At 39.9% G+C, this 25434-nt stretch overlaps 1 protein-coding gene across 1 annotated transcript in view; it reads left to right on the top strand.

Annotated features, from left to right (window-relative positions):
• PRKCH (protein kinase C eta) overlaps positions 1-25434 on the top strand; it is a 110986-nt gene that overhangs the window by 54422 nt on the left and 31130 nt on the right. Inside the window, exons 6-10 of the mRNA XM_026670165.2 lie at positions 455-584; positions 3606-3733; positions 5334-5477; positions 7505-7678; positions 13550-13704. Of these exons, the coding sequence (XP_026525950.1) occupies positions 455-584; positions 3606-3733; positions 5334-5477; positions 7505-7678; positions 13550-13704 (731 nt within the window). The remainder of the gene's footprint in view (positions 1-454; positions 585-3605; positions 3734-5333; positions 5478-7504; positions 7679-13549; positions 13705-25434) is intronic.

Below are 25434 nucleotides of genomic sequence, written 5' to 3'. Positions count from 1 at the left end.
GTAAGGACTTTAACTTTGAGATCCTTGGTGCTCTCTGAGCTTGGTTGTTTTCTTGCAAACATTTCATTTCCCAAATAGGTAACATCATCAATAAATGTAATGCAACAAAACAACCAAGTTCCAAGAACGCTAAAGACCCCACAGTTCAACCCTGGAACTTTAACTTCTTGTCCTAACTGGTATTCTTAACTGATATTCATTCCTTCTATCCAAATTATTTACTGTGAGAAGAAAACTCATGAGATTAATTTTACGTTATAGAAACATTAAATCAAACTCTTAAGCCCAAAACCCTGGCTCTCACTTTTCTTTCCTACCTATCAGATGGGGTAGAGTAACATTCTCTGTATGCTTTGCTTCAAGAACTGTAAACTGAAAAATAAGGCTTGGTCAACTGTTATTATTTTATCAATTATCGCCAACTTTTCTTCTTTTGCTGCTTTTTCTTCCTCAGTTTTCTGAGCAGAGATTTGGAATCAATATCCCACACAAGTTCAGAATCCACAATTACAAAGTGCCAACCTTCTGTGATCACTGCGGCTCTCTCCTCTGGGGAATCTTGCGACAAGGGCTTCAGTGTAAAAGTAAGCTAACACAAAGTCTACTCTACACAAAGACGAGAGTCCTTCTCTGAGGAATTTGTTTTGTTTTCCTGTCCTGAATTTTGCGTGGGGGGGGCGGGGCAGGGGTGGGATTCAAAAATTTTAACAACCGGTTCTGTGGGCGTGGCTTAGTTGGTGGGCATGGCTTGGTGGTCATGTTATTGGCTGGGCGTGGCCAACTCAATATCACTCACATTGAGGCACATATCTCCTCGCCTGGCCTCTCATGACTGTGCGGATGCTGCAAGAGTTGTAAGTGTGAAAAATGGTTATAAGTCACTCTTTTCAGTGCCATTGTAACTTTGAATGGTCACTCCACACAAGCAAAGTACCAACAAAGGAGGGGGAAAAAAACTCCAGAGTCGTTCCTGAGACAGGAAGTCTAGTCTTGCCAAGAATGTAATAAGCGTTAATGGAGAGGCAGTTTCTGTAAGCAACACCAGAATGTTTCCTTCCTGCTTTCCTTACAGGATTAGGCCAGTAATTTCTTCTAACAACCAGTTCTTTGAATTGCTTAGAATGTTAACAACCGGTTCTAGCGAATAGGTGCACAATGGTAGAATCCCACCCCTGGGGGGGGCATATTTGATGCAACACTAAAATAGGGTGCACTCCCCTACCCCCTCCGTTTGCACAATTTTTGTATGTACTAGTTTTTACCAATATTGCCTAGTTAGGAATCCCCAAGATTTGGCTATAAATGTAGTACATTTCATAAGGAGGAGATTAAGGAGAGGAATGAAAATAGGCCTGAATTATCAGATGTTGCACTTAAGAGAGATCATATCTGCCTGCTAATGTTCTAGAGCAGGATTAGGCCACAGAGCTTTTTTTTTTTTTTTTTTTAATGTGGAGGTGACCAGGGGCACTATTTGGCAGAGTAGTCAGAAAGTGACGATACTGAAGGCAGGACAAGAAGCAATGGGTGGAAACTAATCAAGGAGAGAACCAACCTAGAACTAAGGAGGAATTTCTCTGCAGTTAGAACAATTAATCAATGGAACAACTTGCTCCAGAAGTTGTGGGTGCTTCAACATTGGAGATTTTTAAGAAGAGCTTGGACATCCATTCTCTGAAATGGTATAGGATATATACCCCAGGGGGTTGGACTAGAGGACCTCCAAGGTCCCTTCCGACCCTGTTATTCTGAAGTTGGGAGTGCTGGGATATCTGGGTAGAGCTAAGTTTTCCCTCGCTGGTGTATAAATGAAAACTTGTACGCTGTTTGGCTTTTATTTTAATTCCCTCTCCCAGCACAGGGAGTTGCATCTGACTTTTCTCAGCAATCAATGTGCTGCCTAATTTCACTTCTAAATTCCTGGGGCTCTAGGGACTGCTGAAATACCTCTGTTCTATAAAAAATAAAGGATAGAAACGGCAAGGAAAGGAACTTCGATTTTCTTTATTATCATATTGTGTTCAATTAAGGTACATCCCAGGGGTGGGCTGCTGTGGGTTCGCAAGGGTTCTGGAGAGCCCCTAGCTAAGATTCTGTGCAGTTTGGAGAACCCCCAAATCCCACTCCTGGCTGGCCCTGCCCACCCTGCCTTGCCCCTCCCAGGAGTCCCCACGCATTCTGTTTTGGATGCAGGTAAGTGTAGGGCATGCGTAGAAGCTCAGGGAGGGTGAAAAATGGGACTCCTGGAAGTTTGGGAAGGCCGGAAATGGGTCAGTTTCTGGTTTCCAGAGAGTCTCCAGAGCCCGGGGAGGCTGCTTCCACCTTCCCAGAGGCTAAAGGAAAGCCTCCTGAGCCCGGGGAGGGTGAAAATGCATGCCCCACCACCATGGTGCAGGAGGCCGACTAGACCAGGGGTCCTCAAACCTGGCCCCTTTAAGACTTGTGGACTTCAACTCCCAGAATTCTCCAGCCAGCAAAGCTGGCTGGAAAATTCTGGGAGTTGAAGTCCACAAGTCTTAAAGGGGCCAGGTTTGGAGACCTCTGGACTAGACTATGCCTACCATGGTCATGGCCACCTAGCAACCAGGCAGAGAACCCGTTGCTAAAAATTTTTGAAGCCAACCCCAAGGGCACATCTTGATTTGCGTGTTCAGTTTGAACTGCGGGTTTGTAAGTATGTACAAAATAAGTATTGTAAATAAGTATGATGACTGAGAATCTCTATAGACATGAAGTATGAACTGTCCAGATATGGAACAAGTCCAGGGGAAGTGATGGGGTCTCTTTTCATGGAGCTAGATCAAGAGTTTCCAAACTTGGCAACTTCAGCCCCCCAAATTCCTCATGCTGGCTGAAGAATTTTGGGAGCTGAAGTCCACAAGTCTTAAAAGTTGCCATGTTTGGAGACCCCTGAACTAGATGAACAGTAGCTGAGTGATGATCTGTAAGGGATATTATACTTAAGTTAAAATGGTTTTCATCAAACCAGTGTGTAGCATATATCCTGTGTTTTGTGTAACAATCAGTGGTGGTATTCTACTTGTTCTGCCCAGTTCTGGCGAGACGGTAGCAACGATGAGCAGCAGAGACCAAACCGGTTCTCTCCACTGCTCTGCTGTTGGGCCCACCTGCACCCACGGGCTCCCATACTCACTTTTATCCGCTGAATTTGAAGTGCAGCTGCTTTGCACCGCACAGAATAGTGCCGCACGGCAGCTGCTGAAGCGAGTGGGAGAGTGCAGGCTTGCAGGAGGCAAGTTAGAACGCCTCTGCACCTGCGCAAACGCCTCTGCAAAGTGCATGTTTGGTGCACATGTGCATGCATGCAAAGCGCGCCCACCAAGCCACACCCACCGAACCATTGGCAGAAATATTTGAATCCCACCACTGGTAACAATGGCTAAATAAAGCACAACTGCTTGGATTCATGTGGTATGATTGAACACTGCATAAACCTTGATCTGTGATTCAAATGGAGGGAATAAGGATTGGATTTCTGTCATGCCTTCCCATGCTGTTGTTAGGAAAGAAACATAGTTTTGTTCTTGTTCCAATGTCAGTCCCTGGCAGAAATGATGTTTGTTTACTTTTGTTTTCACTTTCAGTGTGTAAAATAAATGTACATATTCGGTGTGAATCCAATGTAGCTCCAAACTGCGGGGTGAATGCAGCAGAACTAGCCAAGACGTTGGCATGTATGGGACTGCAACCTGGAAATATCTCTCCAAATGGGGTAAGAACTTTTTTCCCCCCTCCTTTACTTCTCCACAGTGAATTGGATTAAAAAAAAGAACCTGTGTACATCCGTTGCTTACAGTATATACACTACAGGATGAGATCAGAACCGTGACAGCATGTTATTCCCTTTCAGGGTAAGCAACAGAAAGGAATACAAAATAGTAGCCCAAAGAGATTAAAATAATAAGGAAAGGAAAAAGAAACATACCTAATACAGTTTAAACCAAGACTATTTTCTGTCCCTCTCCTTGACTTTCTATCCTTGGAAACTAATCTTACATCTTCCCTTCTCTGTTGTTCTTTAAACTTCTCCTCTCAATCATTACTTTCTTGAACTTCCTTTTCTTCTCCACCCATTCATTCTTCCTTCATGTATTTGTTTTGTAATTTGATATTTATTCAATCTCTTTATATGTCCAAACCACATAAGTCTATTTGTCTTACACTAGTTACTCACTTTGGAGCTCAGTCCACATTATTTTGGCCTTCCTTCCTTCCTTCCTTCCTTCCTTCCTTCCTTCCTTCCTTCCTTCCTTCCTTCCTTCCTTCCCTCCCTCCCTCCCTCCCTCCCTCCCTGTTTTACTACACACATTTATTAAGTATACCATTTTTACCACATTCAACTTTACTTCTGTTTCTCTTGGTATACCTAATTCTCACCTCTGTGTGACAAAGTAGGGAAAACTGTGCTTCTCTATCCAACAATTTTCACTTCTTTTAGCAAACATTGATTCCTTGCAAAGGACTGCACATCACCCTGCTACTTTTCTACCAGCATTTTCACATCTTAAAATGTCTTACTCCTTTTCCCATCTTCAGTAAACATTCTATCAAGGTACATTCATCTCCTTGCCTTATTTTTTGATATGTTGGTATAATTTGCAATTATTGATTTCTGCCAAATATTACCTTATTGGTCTTTCAGTCTTTAATTTTCAGTTTGATACATTTGTTCCATAATTCTGGGAACCATTCGGGTTTTCAGCCAAGAACAATTCATCATCTACATACAAAATTCCACATAGGTTTATCTTCCTAAGCAGTTTGTCACCATAAACATTCCTTTACATTTATTCATAAATTCATTACACCATCAAGAGGATATCAGACACCCTTGTCTTTATTCATTATTCATTGTTGAGCTAAGCATTGAGCTTTCAATGAATTTTCATGCATGGTTTATTCCCATCATATACCATTCCTATTGTATTCAGCAATCAACATTCAACTCTATACTTGTATGGAGTAATTCTCATTTGGTAATTCAAGTCAGTTTGGTTTATTGCATACTTGCTTTAATCAACCAACATACATTTTCCATGCATATTTGGTTCTCCCCCTTCCAAAATAATAATAATAATAATAATTCTACTCAGATATTTTGGACTATGATTCCCATTAGGACAAGCTAATTTATTTATGAGGTTTGATGTCCAAAATTTTAGGTAGGTGCATCTTGCCTTCTCCTGTTCATGCCATGTTGAAAAACCTCTTGATTGTTTTCTTTCCATAATTGAGTTTCTGAACTGCCTAGGCGCTGAGAAAATTTGGGGTGCTTTTGCAAAAAGCAACTCATGACTATTTAATTTTTACAGAAGTTAGTCTCAAGATCAACATTGAGACGCCAGAAAAAAGACAGCACAAAGCATGGCAATGGGATGGTGGAAGTCTCAGCCAGTAGGCTTAAAATTGAAGATCTAATATTTATCAGGGTGCTCGGAAAGGGCAGTTTTGGAAAGGTAAGTGTTTCTGTAGAGATTTGAAGTTTCCATACTGGTGTAACTTTTGGTTATTTCAAATGAATTTGCATTAAGGTTTAGTTGGATCAGGCTGCACTCATATAATACATTAATCTATAACCGTAATTTGATTTTCGTCTTAAAAAGTAGTGGCTTCTAAATTATGACTTATAACACGAGTACAGAATTTTAGTCCTGGCAGGATTTTTGTTTTGAACCATGACACCTGCTCAGCTCCTCCACCTTTATAAGAAATAACATTAAAGACATAACATTCATTAAGAGACACAGCATCATATCCCTTTAAATTGTGAAGATGATGTTAAAACTCCAGTGAACTTTAAATCAAAATGAAGGGTTTTTTTTTCTTTTTTTCTTGTGTTTTACATTGTTTTCACTAAATTCTCAGTGAAGTCTTAGGCCTCAACTGCTCTTCATGTGCAACTTCTAACGTGTTATTTAAGAGCTGTTGTGACCCTCAAACCAAATAAAGTTGTATAGTGTCAGCTCTGGAAGCCATATTGAGATCAGATACTCCCACGCTGCCACATTTGAGCCTGGGAAAGTGGGAGGGGGGAATTTCTTGGAATATATCTAGTTAGGCATAATAACATTCTTTTTCTAATTCAAGGTCAGGTTGTTTTGCGCATAAGTGAGAGGAAGTCTTAACTTGGGACGGATGGTGATTGGGCCATGTGATGTGGTGACGGATGCAGGGGATGGATTTGTAGTTTCTACTTATTGTAAGGAAGCCCGGAACTTTCAGATTCGGGATTCCTCAGTTGTGCCAGTTACTATCCAAATAAAAAGGAACCTTTGAGAAGATGCCTGTCTCAGAGTTATTGGGTGGAATGGAGGGTTGCTGGAATGCTGACATTATCCTGAATTCCCCCCTCCCACTTTCCCAGGCTCAAGTGTGGTAGTGTGGGAGCATCTGATCTCAATATGGCTTCCAAAGCTGATATCTAGCTTAGCATTCTGTGTGAATTCAGCCAATGTGTCTTTTTTAATCAGAGAGCCCCTGTTGAGGTAATTCCCCATTAGGAGAATGAGCGCATACAGGGAGACGTATTTGAGAGTAGTGTTTGAATAATACACACACAGTACACAGATACACTGTACAGTAAATGTAGGTTTTTACTTCCAGAAACGTTAAGCAAAGTCCAAACAAGCAATCCAAAGTCATTCACAGGTAAGATCAGTCAGTTTTTCAATCCAGGGATAATCCAAATATCAAAGTCCAGTGTCAAAAAACAGTTCAGTAACAGACTTACATTAAATCCAGAAATATCAGTCAATTAGGAAAAATGGCAATACTTTCCAACAGAAGTAAACAGAGATACACTCACACTCTCTTCTGAGACTCAGACTAAAACAACCCAGGTTTCTGGCTCCATCTTATGGCCATTTGAGAAACCACACCCAATTGCATGCTCTTAAAGAGACAGTATTAAAATGTCTATCCTGGTTTATATAATGTCCAACCTAAATACCTGTTAGGTGACTTATATTCCTAACAGCCCCCATCTAAAGTCATGTGACTTACAGATAGTCCTTGAGTTACGATAGCATTGGAGCCTGCTCATAATTCATGACAGTTGTAAATTGGGTCCTCCATGTGACTGACTTAATTTTATGACCATTTTGTCGCAGTTGTTAAGCGAATCACTGCATCCATTAAACGAACCAATGGTTAACTATGGATATGGTTTAAATGCTGGTTTTCAGTAAAACCATTGTAAAGCATGGCCATATGATTGTGGGACTTTGCAAGCAGCCATAATTGTGCCTGAGTGCCTGAAATGCAGTCACATTACTGTGGGAGTCCCCATCTGTTAGAACTGTTGCAACTTCAAGCAGTTGCTAAACAATCAGTCATAAGTCAAGGACTACTTAATTTCTGAACAAATATACCTAGGTTTGACCTGTCAGCCGGAAAGATCATGTCTTGCTGTTTCTGAGATATTTCCGTAATTATTTGGTTTTGTTTGCTTTGAATTAAATATCCTGCTTTGTGGCAAATTTAGGTAATGTTGGCTAAAACAAAAGAGACAGGATATCTTTATGCCATCAAAGTGCTGAAGAAAGATGTCATTCTTCAAGATGATGATGTGGAATGCACTCTAACAGAGAAGCGGATCCTGACTTTAGCAAGAAACCATCCTTTCCTCACCCAGCTTTTCTGTTGCTTTCAGACCGCTGTAAGTATTCCTTACAACTTCAGGTAGGGGCAAAGGCTTCTGGTGTTAGCAATTATGAATCATTGCAGTGATTCTTTTTTTTTAACCTTCTTCGTGGAAGGTTAAAGAAAGAAAGAATGAAGAAAATAGGAAGCTCACAAATGAAGGACAATGAATTCTCAGTGATGAGAATAAGGCAGAGCAGTTGCAAAGAGAGTCTTGCACTCCCTCCTTTCCATACTGAAAACATCAGCATCACAAAATAAAAATACCTTTTTTGAAAAAGATTTACCATATTTTTAGGCATATAAGACACACTGAAGTATAAGACGCACCTAGCTTTTGGGGAGGAAAACAAGAAAAAAATCTGGCTCTGCCTCCCAACAATTTGCCTCCTTCCAGTATACAGCAAACAGCCTGTTCCAGTTTCAGCATAGCCTGATTAGCATAAGCAGCTGATTGTCGGTTGGATCGGCCTCCCGACGTTCTGCTGTTTCAGGTTGCAGAAATTGCTATTGCCTCCTTCGCCTGCCCCATTTTTGGCCTCCGCATCCCATTTTTGGCCTCTGTGCACCCCATTTTCGGCCCCCATACGTCTCATTTTCCATCCGTTCTGATCCCCGCCGCCTGGAATGGGTGGAAAATGGGGGGCATGGAGGCCAAAAACGGGATGCGGACGCTGAGAATAGGGCGCGTGGAGGCGGCAATAGGCGATAGCAATCCCTCCAGCATGAAACAGCTGATCATCGGGAGGCCGATCCAACCGACAATCAGCTGTTTGTGCTAATCAGGCTGTGCTGAAGCTGAAACTGAGACAGGCTGTTTGCTGCTTGCTGCAAGGAGGCAGAGGCTAGCAGGTGGGGGCCGGCGGGTGGGCGGGGCTTCGGTAACATTCACTGTATAAGACACACCAGCATTTCCACCCTTTTTGGGGGGTGGAAAAAGTGTGTCTTATACTCTGAAAAATAGGGTACATAAGAGTTTATGTAAGCAACAATCCTGCAGTTTTCTAGAATCAAAATGGAATTACAGAAATGAAGAGTCCTAGAGACTATCTAGTTCTTATTTGATGCAAAAAAAAAAAATGTTGAGCTGGAATATATACTGTCGGATGTGCACAGATTTTGAGTAAAATCTTTTATTCTAACTTTTTTCTTTAATGGTTTCCTTTCTGATAAAGATTTCTTCCCTGAAACCAAAATGTTGTTAGTGCCAGTAGTCCAACCCACCTGAGCGGAGGTTGCTTCACTTTAGTGGAAGGGCAAATAGGTTCAGTGTTTTATGCTTATATTTGCATTTCCTTCCACTGCTCATGTAGCGGGAGCGTTATATATGTCATCTTGAGTTATAGAAAATAGATGATGATGATTGTAATGTTTAATGTCTCTCTATATACTCTGAAATCATCATTACAAAAAAAATTATTCATACTTTCAGAGGACCTACTGATCCTCCAATGTGGTACATGCCATCATCTATAAGGAATATGCAGACACTGAACAAACTGATCAGTCCTTACTTAGCAACATACAATGTCATCTTCACTGTTGAGACAAGTTCAACTCCTCTTGACAGCATATCGATGGTGTTTTCTTAGAAACAATACAATAACTGGCTATTGTGTACAGGATGGTTCTTGACTTCCAGTCTAGTCTATAGGTCTGGGATATTTTGATGGTTTCCCATCCAAGCACCAACCAGGTCTAAACGTGCTTAGCTTTTTTGATATCAGCCAGCTAATGTTGGCTAGGTTTTGTCATTCTCTATAGAACTCAAAAGAGTAGTTGGACATGTGTCTGACATCAGAAATGGTAATATTCAAGTGGGAATCATTTCAATTTCCTGAGATACAAAGGTCAATGCCCTCAAGATTGCTCTCTTTGAACGAAGACTAATTACAAAGACTAATTTCATAATGAAACAACTGATCTGGAATTTGTTTGGTGGTTTAATTGCAAGAGGTAATTCTTGCTTAAAGGGTATTTGGTCAGCGACCATTCAAAGTTATGACAGTGCTGTACCAGGAGGCTGACAACAGGTCTTCATAGTTGCAGTCAGCTCAGTGTCCTCATGGTAATCTGATCTCAATTTGGACACTTGGCAACCACAATTGCCCAATTGTAGCAATTATGAAGTTGCAGTGTCCCACACGGTCACTACTTGCGACCTTCACTGCTGACTTCTGGCAAGCAAAGTCAAGGGGAAAAGAAGGTCACAAGTGGTGATCACATGACTGCATGACACTTTGACCGTGCAGGATTTGCTTAATGACAGCATTACTGGGACTGCCAGAACAGCCGTCATAAGTCAGTGCAATCACATGATGCCCTGCTTTATGACTGTGTCACTTAGCAATGGTATTCCCAGACCTAATTGCCATTCGCAAGTGAGAATTATCTGTATCTCCTGGATTAAGCACAGAACAAAGCCTCATCACACATGTTATCAACCTGTTTATGTAAGCTTGCCAGTGTTGCATCTAGCTGCTACCTTGTTAATGGTTACCACTTTATGGAGAATTTTTTTTTCTGCCCCCTCATCTTTTACTGTTCTTTCCTTTTCCTTTGCTCTTCCCATAAAACAATGGATATGGGATATTCCTGCCTCAAGATTAAACTCAATGAATCTGATCCACAAAACATGTGCAATGTAAACTTTGTTTGTCTTTCGATTGCCACTCAAATCTTTGTGGCTTAAGTGAATGTGACCGCTAGGTGGCAGAAACTGCAAGCGAAAAAGCACAGCTTGCCATCACATGGCCTTTTTTAATTAAGGAAGAGATTACAGTAGTTGCAAAGAGCCAGTAGTAGCTCTTGAATTTAGTTTCACTACTTTTCATATTCCTGCCAAAGAGAGAGAATGCTGACTGAGCCTTAATTTGACTTCACAAAGCTTTCAGTTTCTTGCTGAAAAGGGAGGAAATCTTTTGGAGCCCTGGTTTTCCATCATAACATATTATTCCTAGCACCATGATGTCCGTGTCCTGCCACCGCCCAAGCCTAGGAAATTGGCACACTGTGTTCTAATGATGATACTTCCTCTAAACTTTTTTTTATCTCCTCTGCCCTTGTCGTACATATATATTTAAAGCTGCATGATATCATTAGTTCTAGAAAACTGGCAGCCTAAGCTGTTCGTCTAATCTTGCTTTTGGGCCAATTATCAGATAAAAAATGGATTCCAGGATACCCATTTTAACTGTTTCAACATTGTTGCAGTGTTATATTCTATCATCATGCTCAAGTCCATAAATATTTAGATATCTATATTAATATGGACCAGAAGCAATGGATGGAAACTAATCAAGGAGAGAAGCAACCTAGAACTAAGGAGAAATTTCCTGACAGTGAGAACAATTAATCAGTGGAATGATATGCCTCTAGACCACGGGTGTCAAACTCAATCGCGTCATGCAACATATCATGACAAATCATGACATATTTCTGCCTTTGCAGAGGCGGGGTGAGTGTGACCTACATGATGCATCTGGCCTGCAGACTACCAGTTGGACAGGCCTGCTGTAGACGTTGTGGATTCTCTAACACTGGAAGTTTTTAAGAAGAACAAACAAATGGACAACCATTTGTCTGAAATGGTATAGGGTTCCCTGCCTAAGCAGAGGGTTGGACTAGAAGACCTCCAAGGTCCCTTCCAACTGTGTTATTCTGTAATTTTTTAAAAAAAAAGATAATATAGCTATAGCAGTAGCACTTAGACTTATATACCACTTCACAGTGCTTTATAGGCCCTCTCTAAGTGGTTTACAGAGTCAGCTTATGGCCCCCCACAATTTGGGCCCTCGTTTTATCCACCTCGGAAGGGATGGAAGGCTGAGTCAACCTTGAGCCTGATGAGAATCGAACTGCCAAACTGCTGGCAATCAGCAGTCAGAAGTAGCCTGCAGTACTGCATTCTAACCACAGCGCCACCACAGCTATAGGTATGCAAATAGCAAATGATAAATAAATTTAACTCATTAACAGAATTTTGTAAAGCGTCATAGAATCATAGAGTTAGAAGGGAGCTTAGAGGTCATCCAGCCTTCTTTCCTGTACAGCTTCTTTTACAGATCACTACATAGACTCTGTTTGAAGAACTCTACTTAGGGAGAAGTCACCATTTCATGTACTAGCTTGTTCCACTGATTAATAACTCTGACAGGAAGTTCCTCATAGTGGCTTTATAGTTTTAACTCATTGTTTCTTGTCCTACCCTGTGGAATAACAGAGAATAAGTCTTCTGTGTGACATATTTTCAGATATTTAAAACTATTTCTCCTTAGGATCATTTCTATGTCCTAAATATACCCATATCCTTTATCAGATCCTCATAGAACTTGGTTTCCAGATTCCTCATCTTATTAGTCCTCTTCTGAATCCAATCAAATTTGATATTGTCCTATTTGAATTGTGGTTCCCAGAACTGGACATAGATGAGGGCCTCACTAGGTCAGTGCAGAATTACTTGGATTTCCTTGGATATTTGTATCCAAATACATATGATCAACTCTTCAGCCATTTAAAGCATTGAAAACTAACATCAAAAACTGAATTGTGCCTGGAGAACAATTGGCAACCAAGGTTTGTCTCTTTAGGGCCTTATAAGACAGATGAATTTGGGCAAATTTTAAGGGAAGAAATGGGTAGTTGAGTCTTGCCACCCAAATGAGATTAGTTTGTATTTTGGCTTCATTCACCAATGGATTCTACCCGCTGACAAAGTGGTTGCTGTGACAAAATGTATGTATCTCTGCGTACCTAGTAGTAGGTTTAGTCTAAACTAAATGCACCTTCTCTTTTAATTTATATCCAAGACATAACCAGACAGAGCTGCAGTGATCACAAATAATCCAGTCTGCTTCCTATAATTAAGGATTTGGCATCCTGCTAAGTTAACAGTGGTTCATTTTTGGGAAAAAGCAAGTCACTACAAGAATTAGAAATTTTCTCACTAGAACAGGCATAGCTGACAACTATTTTTATAGTTAGATCACGCCACATGGTCTGTTCCAGGCAGTAAAGGCTCAGAAGACATTTTGTAGGGCTGACTGGCCTTTACCACCTATGTAGTCTGTGCTTGATCTCAGTATACGTACTTCATTCCCCTGATAGAACTTCCTGAAGAACAAATTGCCTGGCTTCTTTGCCACTACTTAGTCATAACTACACATTGATTGCGGAACTCTTATAGCCAGACAAACTCATTGACTCTCAACTGAAACAGTTAAAGGAGATCTTGTCTTCTTGCATTTACCAAAAACCCAATATGATTATTTATCCACTCACCCATCTTCAAAAAGCGGAAGTGCACATATTTTTTTATGTAGACACCGTTGTTATAATTAAGTTAGAAATATAAACCAATTCACCTTACAGAGGGGACTACCACTACCTTACCACTGGTATGCTTGCTTAGTCTTCTATCCAAAGGCTACCAGTTGATTAGCAGGTTGAGAACCCGCATTTGTTCCACTTTCTTTTAAGCCAGATTTGCCTTTGATAGCCGCTCAAATAAATCCCTCTTTCAAATAGAGGCCAGACCTCCAATGGCCTTTCAAATGAAGAGTTATTTTCAATAAAACAGGACACTTGACCTCTATTTGTCAATATAAATTCTGAATGCATGGCAGGCAGTCTGAACTGGGGTTGCAGTGGGTGCAAATCCAGATTTTCAATGTCCAATCCAGAAGAAAAATGTCATTCCAGGATTGAATTAGGTTGATCACATACAGTGTAGTTTGGTCTATGGAAGTAAAAGCCTAAAAAATTTGCTCTTTTTGCTACTGTTTCCGTTCAAATGTGTTTTTTTTTAGAAATTAGATGCAGGGAGAAAAAAAGAAATACAATTAACATCTTTCTATTGATGATGGTATCTGGTATTGCCTTTGATCAGGATCGCCTCTTCTTTGTCATGGAGTTTGTGAATGGAGGGGATCTTATGTTCCACATCCAGAAATCCCGTCGCTTTGATGAAGTCCGAGCCCGGTTCTATGCTGCAGAAATCATTTCGGCTCTCATGTTCCTTCACGAGAGAGGCATCATTTACAGGTCAGCAAAAAGAATTTGTGGTTTGTTGTTTTGTTGTTTGGTTCAATCAAGTGTTGCTTTTTGTTGCAGAGGATTCGTAATGGTGATTAATATACCTGTTGGAGTTCATAAATGGGATGGCTTCTTTGTATTTATTGTTGCATTGAAAGAAAGAAAAAATTGACAGGTCTAATTGAGTTGGGGGCATAGCATTATTGTGGAAGATGAGATTTGATTGGGAGCTGCTCAAAGATGGGCAGCTACATTTAACAGATAACAGATAATCAGAGTTGGAAGGGATATTGTAGGTCATCTAGTCCAACCCCCACCCAAGTGGGAGACCCTACACCATTTCTGATAAATGGCAGACCAATCTCTTCTTGAAAGTCTCAAGTGATGGTGCTCCCACAACTTCCGAGGGCAAGCTGTTCCATTGGTTGATTGTTCTCACTGTCAGAAAGTTTCTCCTTATTTCTAGGTTGAATCTCTCCTTGATCAGTTTCCATCCATTATTCCTTGTCTGGCCTACAGGTGCTTTAGAAAATAGCTTGACCCCTTCCTCCCTGTGGCAGCCCCTCAAATATTGGAAGACCGCTATCATGTCTCCCCTGGTCCTTCTCTTCACTAGACTAGCCAAGCCCAGTTCCTGCAACCGTTCATTGTATGTTTTAGTCTCCAGTCCCCTAATCATCCTGGTTGCTCTTCTCTGTACTTTTTCTAGAGTCTCAACATCTTTTTTAATGAACAGTTCCCAATCAAATCCCATATTTTTTAGTTATTCAGACCTGAGTTGGGAGGATATTCAGGAGGTCCACTTGAATATCATCAAATGTTGGTGATTGTTGTTTTAAAAATGCTTGTTGTGTAAGCAATTTGAAATCTAGCTTTTTGGGGGAAATGGTACAGCCTGTGAGAATGGAAATGAGACAGAGTCGCAGAATTAGTTGAGAGTATCTTTTTTCCTTGCCTGGGGACATGGTGACCATGAGGTACAACATTTGCTGCATACTTGGAAGCAAAATATTATGCGTGAGTGGAAGAATTGTGCAAAGTATTTCCATTGAATTCTAATCCGTGTCCATAATAAAAAGTACTTCTGGAACAGATTGTCCTGTGCATTAACTTATGCAACCCCTCTTTGGATTCTTAGACTGGCTTACACGCAGCCTTACATGATTTTTGTTTTCATTGTGTATTGCATTAGCGCACAGGATAACGGAAACAACCTTTGAACAATTGTATGCCCTAAAGTTGCAGAACTGCTCATTGAAAGTTGTTCTCTCTAAATGTAGCAGGTTTCGATTTCAGTATCTAATTTATTCAAGGACTTTGTCAATCAAATGGTTCTAAGAGCCGTGGTAGCATGGTGGTTAGAATGCAGTATTGCAGGCTAATTGTGCCGACTCCCAATTACCAGCAGTTTGGCAATTCGAATCTCACTGGCTCAAGCGTTCCATCCTTCCAAGGTTGGTAAAACGAGGACCTAGATTGTTGGGTGCAATATGCTAACTCTGTAAACTGCTTAGAGAGGGCTGTAAAACACCGTGAAGCGATATATAAGTCTAAGTGCTATTGCTATAGCTAAAACCATAAGTCAAATGTGCAGATTGAATTGTGTTTGCATAGTATGAGTTGACACAGTGTGTATTCCTTCAGCTCAGTTTTCTTGCATTCTTCCTTCACGTAATTATAGACCTTGACATTCATTAATGTTGAGCTCAATAGTTGTCATAAGTTGAGGACTATCAGCTTACATAAATAATCATGGTTTTGATGTAGAAATCATAATGAAGGAGAATGAAGAACCAGTTACACATTTTCATGCAGTCAAAATTGATTGAAGGAAAATAGAACATGAATAAGAAAAACTGTGCCAGCTAAGCTCTTTCTTGGAACTGATTAAATAATCTTTTTGTTGTAAAAGACAAATGCAATCTCTTTTCTTGGATCCCACTTTTGAGAGAGAGTTGCGTGTTTACTGGGAACTGTCACTGAGTTCTGGTTAAGCTGATTAGTGTTGCAACCTGGACGCTGTTCTACTGAATATTTTTTCACGTAATCTCTTATTCAAAACAAATGTGCAATTCTTCACAAAGCTAATAACTAACGATGAGGCAAATTCCCAGGAAGCATGTACAGAAAGACAGCTTTTTAGAAATTTGCACTCAATAAAATGAAGTGTGTGTAATTTCTGGAAACAGGGTATTTAGATAGAATGTTTTTTTTTAAAGGGAAAATATTTGTGGTATTGATGCTTATATAGACAGGTGGGTATTGGTGTGAGCTCAGCTTCATGTCCCACTTACTACAACACAAAGGTTTTCAAGGGAGGTGTCCCTTATCAATAGTCCTCCCAAAGAAAAAACAAAAATCCGGCTGAGTGGCCAAGGACATGGAATGAAGCTGGAGACTCCCAGTCCTGAATCGCTACACGTTGTGAAACAATCTGCCAAATCGTCTTCATCTAACATGGAATTAAAAAGAAAAGAAGTTAAATGGGTACATATTATATATGACATTCTTTTATGTTGTAGAAAAGACATTAAAGATAAAGATACTTTTAGTCTAGTCAAACCATTTGCTCCAAGACCAAACAGAAGATACTCAAAATCATATATGCATTTATGGGCATTTGAATCATGCTCACTAATTCTTGGACTCTAGATGTTCTCTGAGCTTGGATTCAGCTGAGTTTCATTACCAGGCTAGGTAACAATGTCAGTCCATGGGAGAGGGGAGTTGCATTACTTATCCTGATAATGAAACCTCTGCTGAAAAACATCAAGAATCCAACTGTTCTATCCTGAGCTACATATATTTTCTGCTAATGGAATTGGAATCACTGTTATTTCCAGACCGTATGAATCCTTGAGACCATCTGGAATTTCGAGAGTATGTGATAGGATGGACGTTTTCACAAAATGTTGCTCTCTGTCATTCCCTCTTGTCTCCCAAGAATCTCTTGATTGCCTCAGCTTTAATAATCCATTTCCTGGGCAGGTTGACACAATTCCAAACAAAGCACAGGGCTGCAGTAAATAACAAAAACAGTTGAGCTAGCTCATTGATTTGTAGCATGTTAGCTTTTCATTATGTTCTGATATGGAAACCATCAACAGATTTAAGAGGTGGAGAATGGAATTTTTCAAGAGATAAGGGACTTTTGCTAGGCATGTTGGAAACTCAAAATGCATGCATCATGTGGGACAATTTAGTTGCTATGATGGTAGACAGCGCAGGAAAAAGGACTGTGAAAATTGCCTGTGAAATCAGTCTGAACTCTGGTCTTTACTAAACATTGCTGTGACATTCAGAGAATGCAGATCTTTCTCTTCCACTGTGTATGTGAGAGGTGTAATGCTAGAGGGTTTAGTGTGGGCATCAGACTGGGACTTTTTTGTTTTGTATAAAAGGCTATTGTATTGCTGGCAGCTCTCTCTTACAGTTGTCTTAATGTTATTGGCTATTATGTTTCTTGATATCACACACAGGCTTGAACATGTCTAAATCAGAGGCTTAGATACAAGAGGCATGTAACATCATGATTTGGGTGGCATGCAGAAAGCATGAGCTTTTGGGTGGCATGCATGGTAGTGCAGCAACAATTTTGGATCCTATGATGTCCTTACCTCTTGATAAATTAGAGATCTGCAGCAAAGAAGTTTATAAAGCACATAACACAGCTTCAATCTGTCACATTTTACTGCTCTGAAAATAAAGTCACTCTCAGTATTTCCCTCTCCCTTTCTTCTCTGTTCGACATAATACTTGTTTGTTTCTTGGCATACATCTATTGAAGGCTTGGCTTCCTAAGCTATGTATTGTTCACCTTACTTTTTTCAAAAAACGGTTGCTTATCCTCCCTTGTTTGGGCAGGTTCTGTACAAAGTTTTAATGGGTCTCTTTGGAAATGCATACTTCTTCATCAAAGGGTGACATGGAAAAGATGGTGAGGAATTATTTTGATTGCCATTGAAATAATGGGTTTTAGTTGGAACCACAATATTTTGGGTAAATATAAGGAGAAATTTCCTTTTTTAAAAATATTTTTTTTATTTTTTATCTTTAATAAAACATCTCATTAGGTGAACGATGTGTTTCCAGGTTTTACATTTCCATACAAACGTGACCATAATTATGTACCAACTTTTATATCCAAAATAAAATCATATTATTACTTGTTACCTTTTTCTTTAAATAATCTCATACATTATTTAACAATATTTTCCATATTCCTATTCAGTTTCTATATTCATTGCTCTTATTTTATGCAATCTCATTTCATGTTGTAGCTTATTTCATTTTTCTTTAAATATTCTCCTGTCATGCTAAACAATATTATCTGTATTCTTATTCAATTTCTATAATAATTATACACATATTATTACATCTGTCACATTTGTAATTTTTTCCACGTACAATTATTCCATTCAAAGGTTTTCCCCCTTTTATTACCAATTCGAGCTTGCCACCCCTTTACTTATATATTTTCCCATTTACTCCCTTTAACCCATTATAAAAATTTATAACAATATAACCATAATAGTCCCTTAACTACTATATATATGTAAACATATATACATACATACATACATATCAGATTCCACATGGTATTCCCTTTACTCTATTATATTCTAATCATATTTGATTTGATTTATTTATTTGATTTATTTATTTGATTTGTCAATCGCTTACAAGATAATAGGTATATGAGTAAGAATACAGGAAATAGGTACAAATAAATGGGGACAATAGGACAGGGACAGTAGGCACGATGGTGTACTTATGCACGCCCCTTCTTAGGAACGGGGTGAGGTCAATAGTGGATAGTTTGAGGTTAAAGGAGTGGGGCTTAGAGCAGTGGCCCCCAACCTTTTTTGTGCCACAGCCTGGTACCGGCATCACAAAATCATCCGCGGCCCGTACCGGCATCACAAAATCATCCGCGGCCCGGTACCGGCATCAGCACGCATGGCAAGGCGAGCCGAGCGACCGGCCAGCCAGCCATCCCCCGCTTCTCCCCGCCACCTTCAACTCCTCCTTTGTACCTGTGTCGATGGGCTTCGTGACGGCTTCGTGACGGTCGCTCGGCTCGCCTTGCCATGCGTGCTGAAAGAATCCTCGCGCCTTAGTTTTGTTCGAAGCTGCCCCCCGATGAAACTAAGGTGCGAGGATTCTTTCAGCACCCAAACGCCGCTTTCTACCCGGAAAAGCTCACCGGAAGCACTTTTTCATCAAAACAAGATGGCGGCGCCCAGCAAACCGGCAGCCCGATAGAAATTGTTCCACGGACCGGTATCGGTCCGGGGACTGGTGGTTGGGGACCCCTGGTCTATAGAATTGGTGTGAAAGAACTTAAATGTAGTTCAACATTAATAATAAATGCAATTACATTTGTTTAAGATTTTTCCTCTTCTGTTGCATAAAACAGTAAAATTCGGTTGGATTTTACTAGGGAAAATGGCTATCTTCAAGACTTTGGGAAGTCAAATTGTACAATTAGTTTATATGCAGATGCTATAGTACACCATAGTAGTCTACTCCTGCACTTGGGTGGTGGGGAGTGAGATTAGATTTTATGATCTCCAAGTTGTCTTCCATTCTAAGGTTCAATTTGGAATAGAAATTCATATTCCTCCAATTCTTTCTTCTAATTATTTTGCAGTTTGAAATAGCCAAAAGATTTAATTTCAGACCTCTAGTCCTCACTTGATGAAACAGATCTAAAAATGGTTTATTTGTTCAAATCTTAATGGACCAAAAGTCTGCGTATGATGCAGTCCAAAGAGCTGTTTGGATGAAAACAATTAGTCAAACCAGTAAATATTTTCTCTTGTTTCTTTTTTTACTATAGAAACATAAGGCAGCTTCAGAGACATAATGACCCCATTGCAACTGTAAACTGCCCATCTTTATTTCAGTTCTTAAACAAAAGAGTGTCAGTTATGAATCTCTTAAGTAAAATGCATTTTTATTCCTTCCAGAAAATTGCTTTCTCAATTTGTCAGCTTTATGCAATGGTAAGCAATTTGCCTTAGTTCAAACAGTAGGCTGTACATTCCAAGAAATACTCTGGAGAACATGAGTGTGGCAAAAACAAGTAGAAGAAAGAATGGGAGGTATGTAAGTTTCCACTGGATGGGTTTTTTTGCTTTTTGTCCTCCAAGGCCTTATGGTCACAGTTCCTGTAAAAATGATAGAGGAATCTTTACCCTGGCTCACATATGAATGTGAATAAGATTTAGTGAAAAGTTGTATTTCATGCTCCCGGTTTTATTCCTAAGTGGGTATTTATTAGCCTTCCATAACCAGGCAGAAATTACTCCCACATTGATAGTAATAGTGGCAGGAAGAGGCATTCCTCTTCCACCAGCCAGTCTTTCATGGCATGAATCTACACTACACTGAGAGGATGGCTTCTTGCTGATGATGGCCACCCTTTAGAATAGCTTAAAATGAAACTGGATAAAGTCGTGGAGCTCAGATTTACCCATGATTCATAAAACTTGTAAAATGTGTGTTTCTTCCACGTTCGGTATAGTATATTTCCAGTTGCCTAGGGAACCATTTCAGTTGCAAGGAAATAATGATGTGAGAGGGCATTTCCTGCTTAAAAGAATCCCTGGAAGTATCTGGTTGGCTGTGGAAGAAACAAAATGCTGGATTAAAATGGGCTTGGGCTGATCCACCAGGGATTTTTTTTATGTTTGTGTCTTTTTATTTTTCTCAATATTGTTTCTCTCTTTGCTTTTAATTTTCCAACCAAGTGGAATATGCCATGAGAGTGGAAACATAACAAATAAAGAAACCATTAGCTAAGTAGCTGGTGAGCGCTATCACTAAGTTGTGTCAGGACAGTTGAAGCACTTCAACTGTTGAAAAGATTGAATGATGATATCACCGGTGCCTGGGGGACGCCCAGTTGGGGGCACCTTTTATGCCCCCATTAAGGTGCCCACTAAAGTCGCACCCATTTATCTACTCACGGTCGCCTGCTTTTGAACTGCTGAGTTGGTAGGAGCTAGAGTGAGTGACAGGAGCTTACCCCACCCCATGGCAGCAACCATGTCTTGAATATGAGCCTGCCTCATATTCAGCCCAGGGTTCTAACTTTGTGAGTCACTGTACTCATGGTGATCACTGAGAACTGGATATCACTAAGTCACGCCAGAACTCAGCCATGGAGTACTTACCGTATATACTCGAGTATAAGTCGACCCGAATATAAGCCGAGGCACCTAATTTTACACAAAAAAACTGGGAAAACTTATTGACTCGAGTATAAGCCGAGGGTGGGAAATGCAGCAGCTACTGGTAAATTTCAAAAATAAAAATAATTAATTTGGGAAACGATCTCACTATCATGAAAGGTTTAATTGATTCACTAACCCAAAAGAAGAAGATGATGATGACAGCGGGAGGCAGGAGTCACTCTCTTCCCCTCCTCGGAGGCCCCCTGAGTCAGGAGTCACTACCGCCGGCGCGGCCCCAGTCCCGCCGCCTCGGGAAGGGAAAGGCAAAGCGCTTTTGCCTTTCCCTTCCCAGCTGGGCTGTTGGGAGTCGCTGCCGCCGGAGGCCGCGACTCCACACCATTTTTTTTTCAGAGGGGAATCTGACTCGAGTATAAGCCGAGGGGGATTTTTTCAGCACAAAAAATGGGCTGAAAAACTAGGCTTATACTCGAGTATATACAGTATTTAAGACAATGAAAATACAGTCTTCAGGTGCTACTATCTCTCTGTCTTGAACCACATAGGAAGTTATTTTGAGGAACAGTGTTTTTCAGCCTTGGCAAATTTAAGCTTCAACTTCTAGCATTCCTCAGCCAGCATAAGGGATTCTAAACTTCCTGAGCCTGGGTGCCTTCAGATATGTAGACATCAACTTCCACAGTTTTCTGCAATGACCATGCCACTTAGGAAATTCCAGGAGTTGAAGTCCACACATCTGGAGGACAGCCACATTGAAGAAAGTTGAAATAGATAATTCTGGCTGGAATAATTAGATTGACAAGGAAAGATACCTTTGTACAGTGAAATGAAATTTGACGTCTGATCTTCTAATGGCCCTTTTCTTGATCCAGCTCCTGCTTCTCTTCCCAGATATTTATAGAAATAAAAGTAGAACCACAGAACAGGAAGGGATCTTGGAAGTTTTCTTGTCCAATGCTTTGCCCAAGGCAGGGATCCTCATTCAATTCCAGGTAACTGGTTGTCCAGTCTTTTCTTAATGGAAGAATGGAATGGAACACCCGCAACTCCGGGATATTTTCTTATTGAATTCTCTGTGAAGTTAACTGTAAGGTCAGGTGCGGCTCTTTGCAACATGGGTCAGTTTGTGTTCTAACAGTGCTTTGAATTATAGTTCTAAGTACATATGTATGTACATATGTTGCATCTCTCCCAACAACTAACTCTTTTGAGAGCCTTCAAGATGCTGAGTGAAATTTTCAGTTAAAGTAAACAAAAGGAGGTTTGAGGCAGAAAGGCAAGGCTAGGTTTGGTAGGGCCTGGCAGAACTCCTAGTAATAGACTGTATAGGCATTAATTAAAACAATTGTGATAACCAAAGTAGGCTCCTAAATGCCAGTGGAGGCTGCTGAATATCTAACCACCAAGCCTTTGCTGACAGCAGGATTTATAATTTTAATTAGACTTTATAATTAGGGCCTAGGATAAGTATTACAGTAACTCAGCTGAAGCCTATATTTTAGGGCTAGAGTCATACATCTTTTGCCAAGTAAGCCACATATTATTTTTTCACATCTTTTTTCCCCCCTCCTTGTATTCCAAGTCCCTCAGGAGTAACATCTGGACAGTCTCCAGAAACTGAGTTCTCCAAAGACTGAGAAGCAGTTTTAATGGGTTTTTTTTTTTAAAAAAAAGACTAAACCTCTTTAAAATGAAAAAAAAGAAACCTCTCTGCAATTTAACATGCACAGATTTTTTTTTCTTTTTGGCTGACATGGGGTTTTCTTTTGTGCAGCCATAGATAGTTTTCTAAGCTGAATGGCCACCTGCAAGTAATTTCAGTGAGTCACTTTTTGGCATTCCTGAAGGGTGGTACAGGGCATCTATTTTCTTTAATGTGTTTCCACATCAAAACAATATAATTGGATTTGCACAGGAGGCAAGAAGAAACAGGAACCAAAGAAAAAAGCTTCCGTTAGTGACCTTGCTGAAATCAGCACAATTTGACATGATGGAGCTTTGTGCCAGCTTTCTTGTATCAATCTCATTGCAGATTCATCTAAGCACGAGATGGGATGGAGAAATGCAGGGGATCACAGTCTCTATTGTGGTCAGTTAAAGTAGTGGCCCTCAAATATGGCTCTGTATTTGTTATTATAAGGTATCAAGCCTGGAGGGGAAAATCACCCATTTTGGGCATGGGTTTTTGTGTGTGTGCAACCCATATATTTGTGCAAAATATATTCTACAAGGTCCCTTCCAACTCTGTTAATCTGTATCTATATATTTAATATCAAAGTTGAAGGAGATAAGCTGGACTTTTCAAGTCTAGTTCTCTGGTAGCTCCAAGATCTTTGGAAGATATGGGATCTGAGATCACTTCTGCCAGCTTCTTCAAAACTCTGGGATGTAATCCATTTGGTCCAAGTGATTTGAACTCGTCTAGGGTAGACAGGTGTTCTCTTACCATTTTCTTGCTTATTTTAACTTGTATTCCTAGTCTGTCTTTTATGGTTCTGCATTTGGTAGGTCAGGCTATTTTTCTCCTTTTGTATGAAGACAGATGCAAAGAATGAATTAAGCAGTTCTGCTTTCTGCTGACTGTTACTTCCTTGCCATCTTCTCTGATCATTTCCTTGACATTTTTCTAGTTGTTTATACGTTGAAAGAAACTTTTTAAAAATTATTTTTGACATTTGTTGCAAGTCTTAGTTAATTCTGAGTCTTAACCTTTCTCCTGACTTTATCTTTGCAGATTCAGGCTATTTGCTGGTATTCTGCCTTGGTTATGTGTCCCTCTTTCCATTGTATATATTTGTCCTTTTTATCCTTAAGTTATTCAATTTTTTTCTTATTGATTTATTCAAATGATTTCTAATACTTGTATCCCTTTTTTCATATCAGTCCATTGGCAGCTGCCACAGTTCAGCATTTTCACACAAGGAAGCTGCGTATGGATTCAATAATTCCTGACATGGTCCAAACTGATAGTTGTTCAAAAATAAAAAATATCTTCTCAAACTTTGGCTGTTATTAGTCCAAAATACTTCTTCTTGATTCCCAAACTGTATAAAGGGGCCATGCTTCAGTATCATTAGAGGAGATGATGCACCATAGAAGAATTAAACCAGCCTTTTAGAGGTATCCATTGTTCAGTGTTTTAGATTAGAGTGGGGATTATGCTACGTTGGTTCCTTCTCTTTCTAATATATAGGCAACTATTACATTCTAAAGTACTGTAGCTGTAACAATGCCTTAGGATTCCCGAAGACTATTCACGCTATGGCTGAGAGATGATTTGAATTTCAGAAGAACCAGGAAGTTTTTGACCTTGTTGAAAGGGCGTATCAGGTCATAATACCTGAATTATTTTCCTAGTATAAGAGGAGGCCTATTCATGGTCCTGTGAGCTGGCTGAGAAGATGCATTTATTTAATTTATTTAATTTAATTAAATGATCAGTAGTTTCCACCACCACTTTCAGTGCATGAAATGATTGGGCCCAGAGAACAAATATTTAAGGGACATTTTAGTCTTTTTGCTCTGGAGTTAATGTCGTCTGCATCAATGATTCCAGGAGGAAAGTTTTCTTTCTCTCTCTCTTCTCCCCTCCTCCCGCCTGCAAATATTATGAATAGCAGTGCTGTTAGGAGTGAATGAGTTCCAGGATATTAAGTAGGTTATGAAACTTCCACTGTGTCCATCCAGGGGAATGAAAGGATCTGTTGGATTTATAGGCCTTTGGTTGTTTGAGCACCGTGAGATTTACCCAGTCAACATGTCATCAACTTTCTGGAAGGAATTCTCATCATCATTCAGTGAAGTAGTATTTTCCTTGCAGTTCTGGGAAATGTCACTGTATCCCACTTTGCATGAAAGGACTATTATTCTTTCTTTAAAATGTGACTCCCTGGTAAGGAACATTATTATACAACAACAGACAGATTGATGATTATCACAATACGTGTTATTAAAAAAAATCTGGAAGAAAAGCACAAGATCTTTGTATCATGAACAAAATGTCTCCAAAAATATTTGACAAGTTATTTTAACACCTACAATCTTGTCCTTGGCTGAAAAAGAAGCTAATTTAAACCTTGATAAACCACATTTAAAAGCAGTCTACAGTTGCTCATGGTCCACAGCAATGCCTTAGATCACTTCCCTGTGAGAAGGGTCCTTGGTATCACGAAAAATTAGTCGGAAAGGCAGCCAAGACTGTGTGGCTTTAACAAGCAGCAATTGTACTAATGTCAATTTGACAATTTCCTTGTCATTTTGATGGCTGTGGGGAAACTATGGTTTCCCAGTACAAAGAGCAAGTTGTAAAATCATTTTTGACTGTTTGACCAGCCTGGCTTTCTTGTTGGGAGGTGAGTGACTTACCTCCTTCTTGTTAATCTATATAACCCAGATTATTCTCCCTTCAATCAACCAAATTTATTACCCATTTTGTACTTACTAAAATTACTACGAGGGAAAAGAGTTTTCCCCCTTGTAGTTGAAGAAATTGATAGCAAACAAAGAGACCCTTTCACTGTGTAGTATTTCTTTAATTTGC

This window comes from Notechis scutatus, chromosome 1 (assembly GCF_049901735.1).
Source record: "Notechis scutatus isolate UNSWTSFEM ecotype Mainland chromosome 1, rNotScu1.2, whole genome shotgun sequence".
NCBI lineage: Eukaryota > Metazoa > Chordata > Lepidosauria > Squamata > Elapidae > Notechis > Notechis scutatus.
The sequence above is the reverse complement of the archived record's forward strand: the minus strand, read 5'-3'. Positions and strand labels throughout refer to the sequence as shown.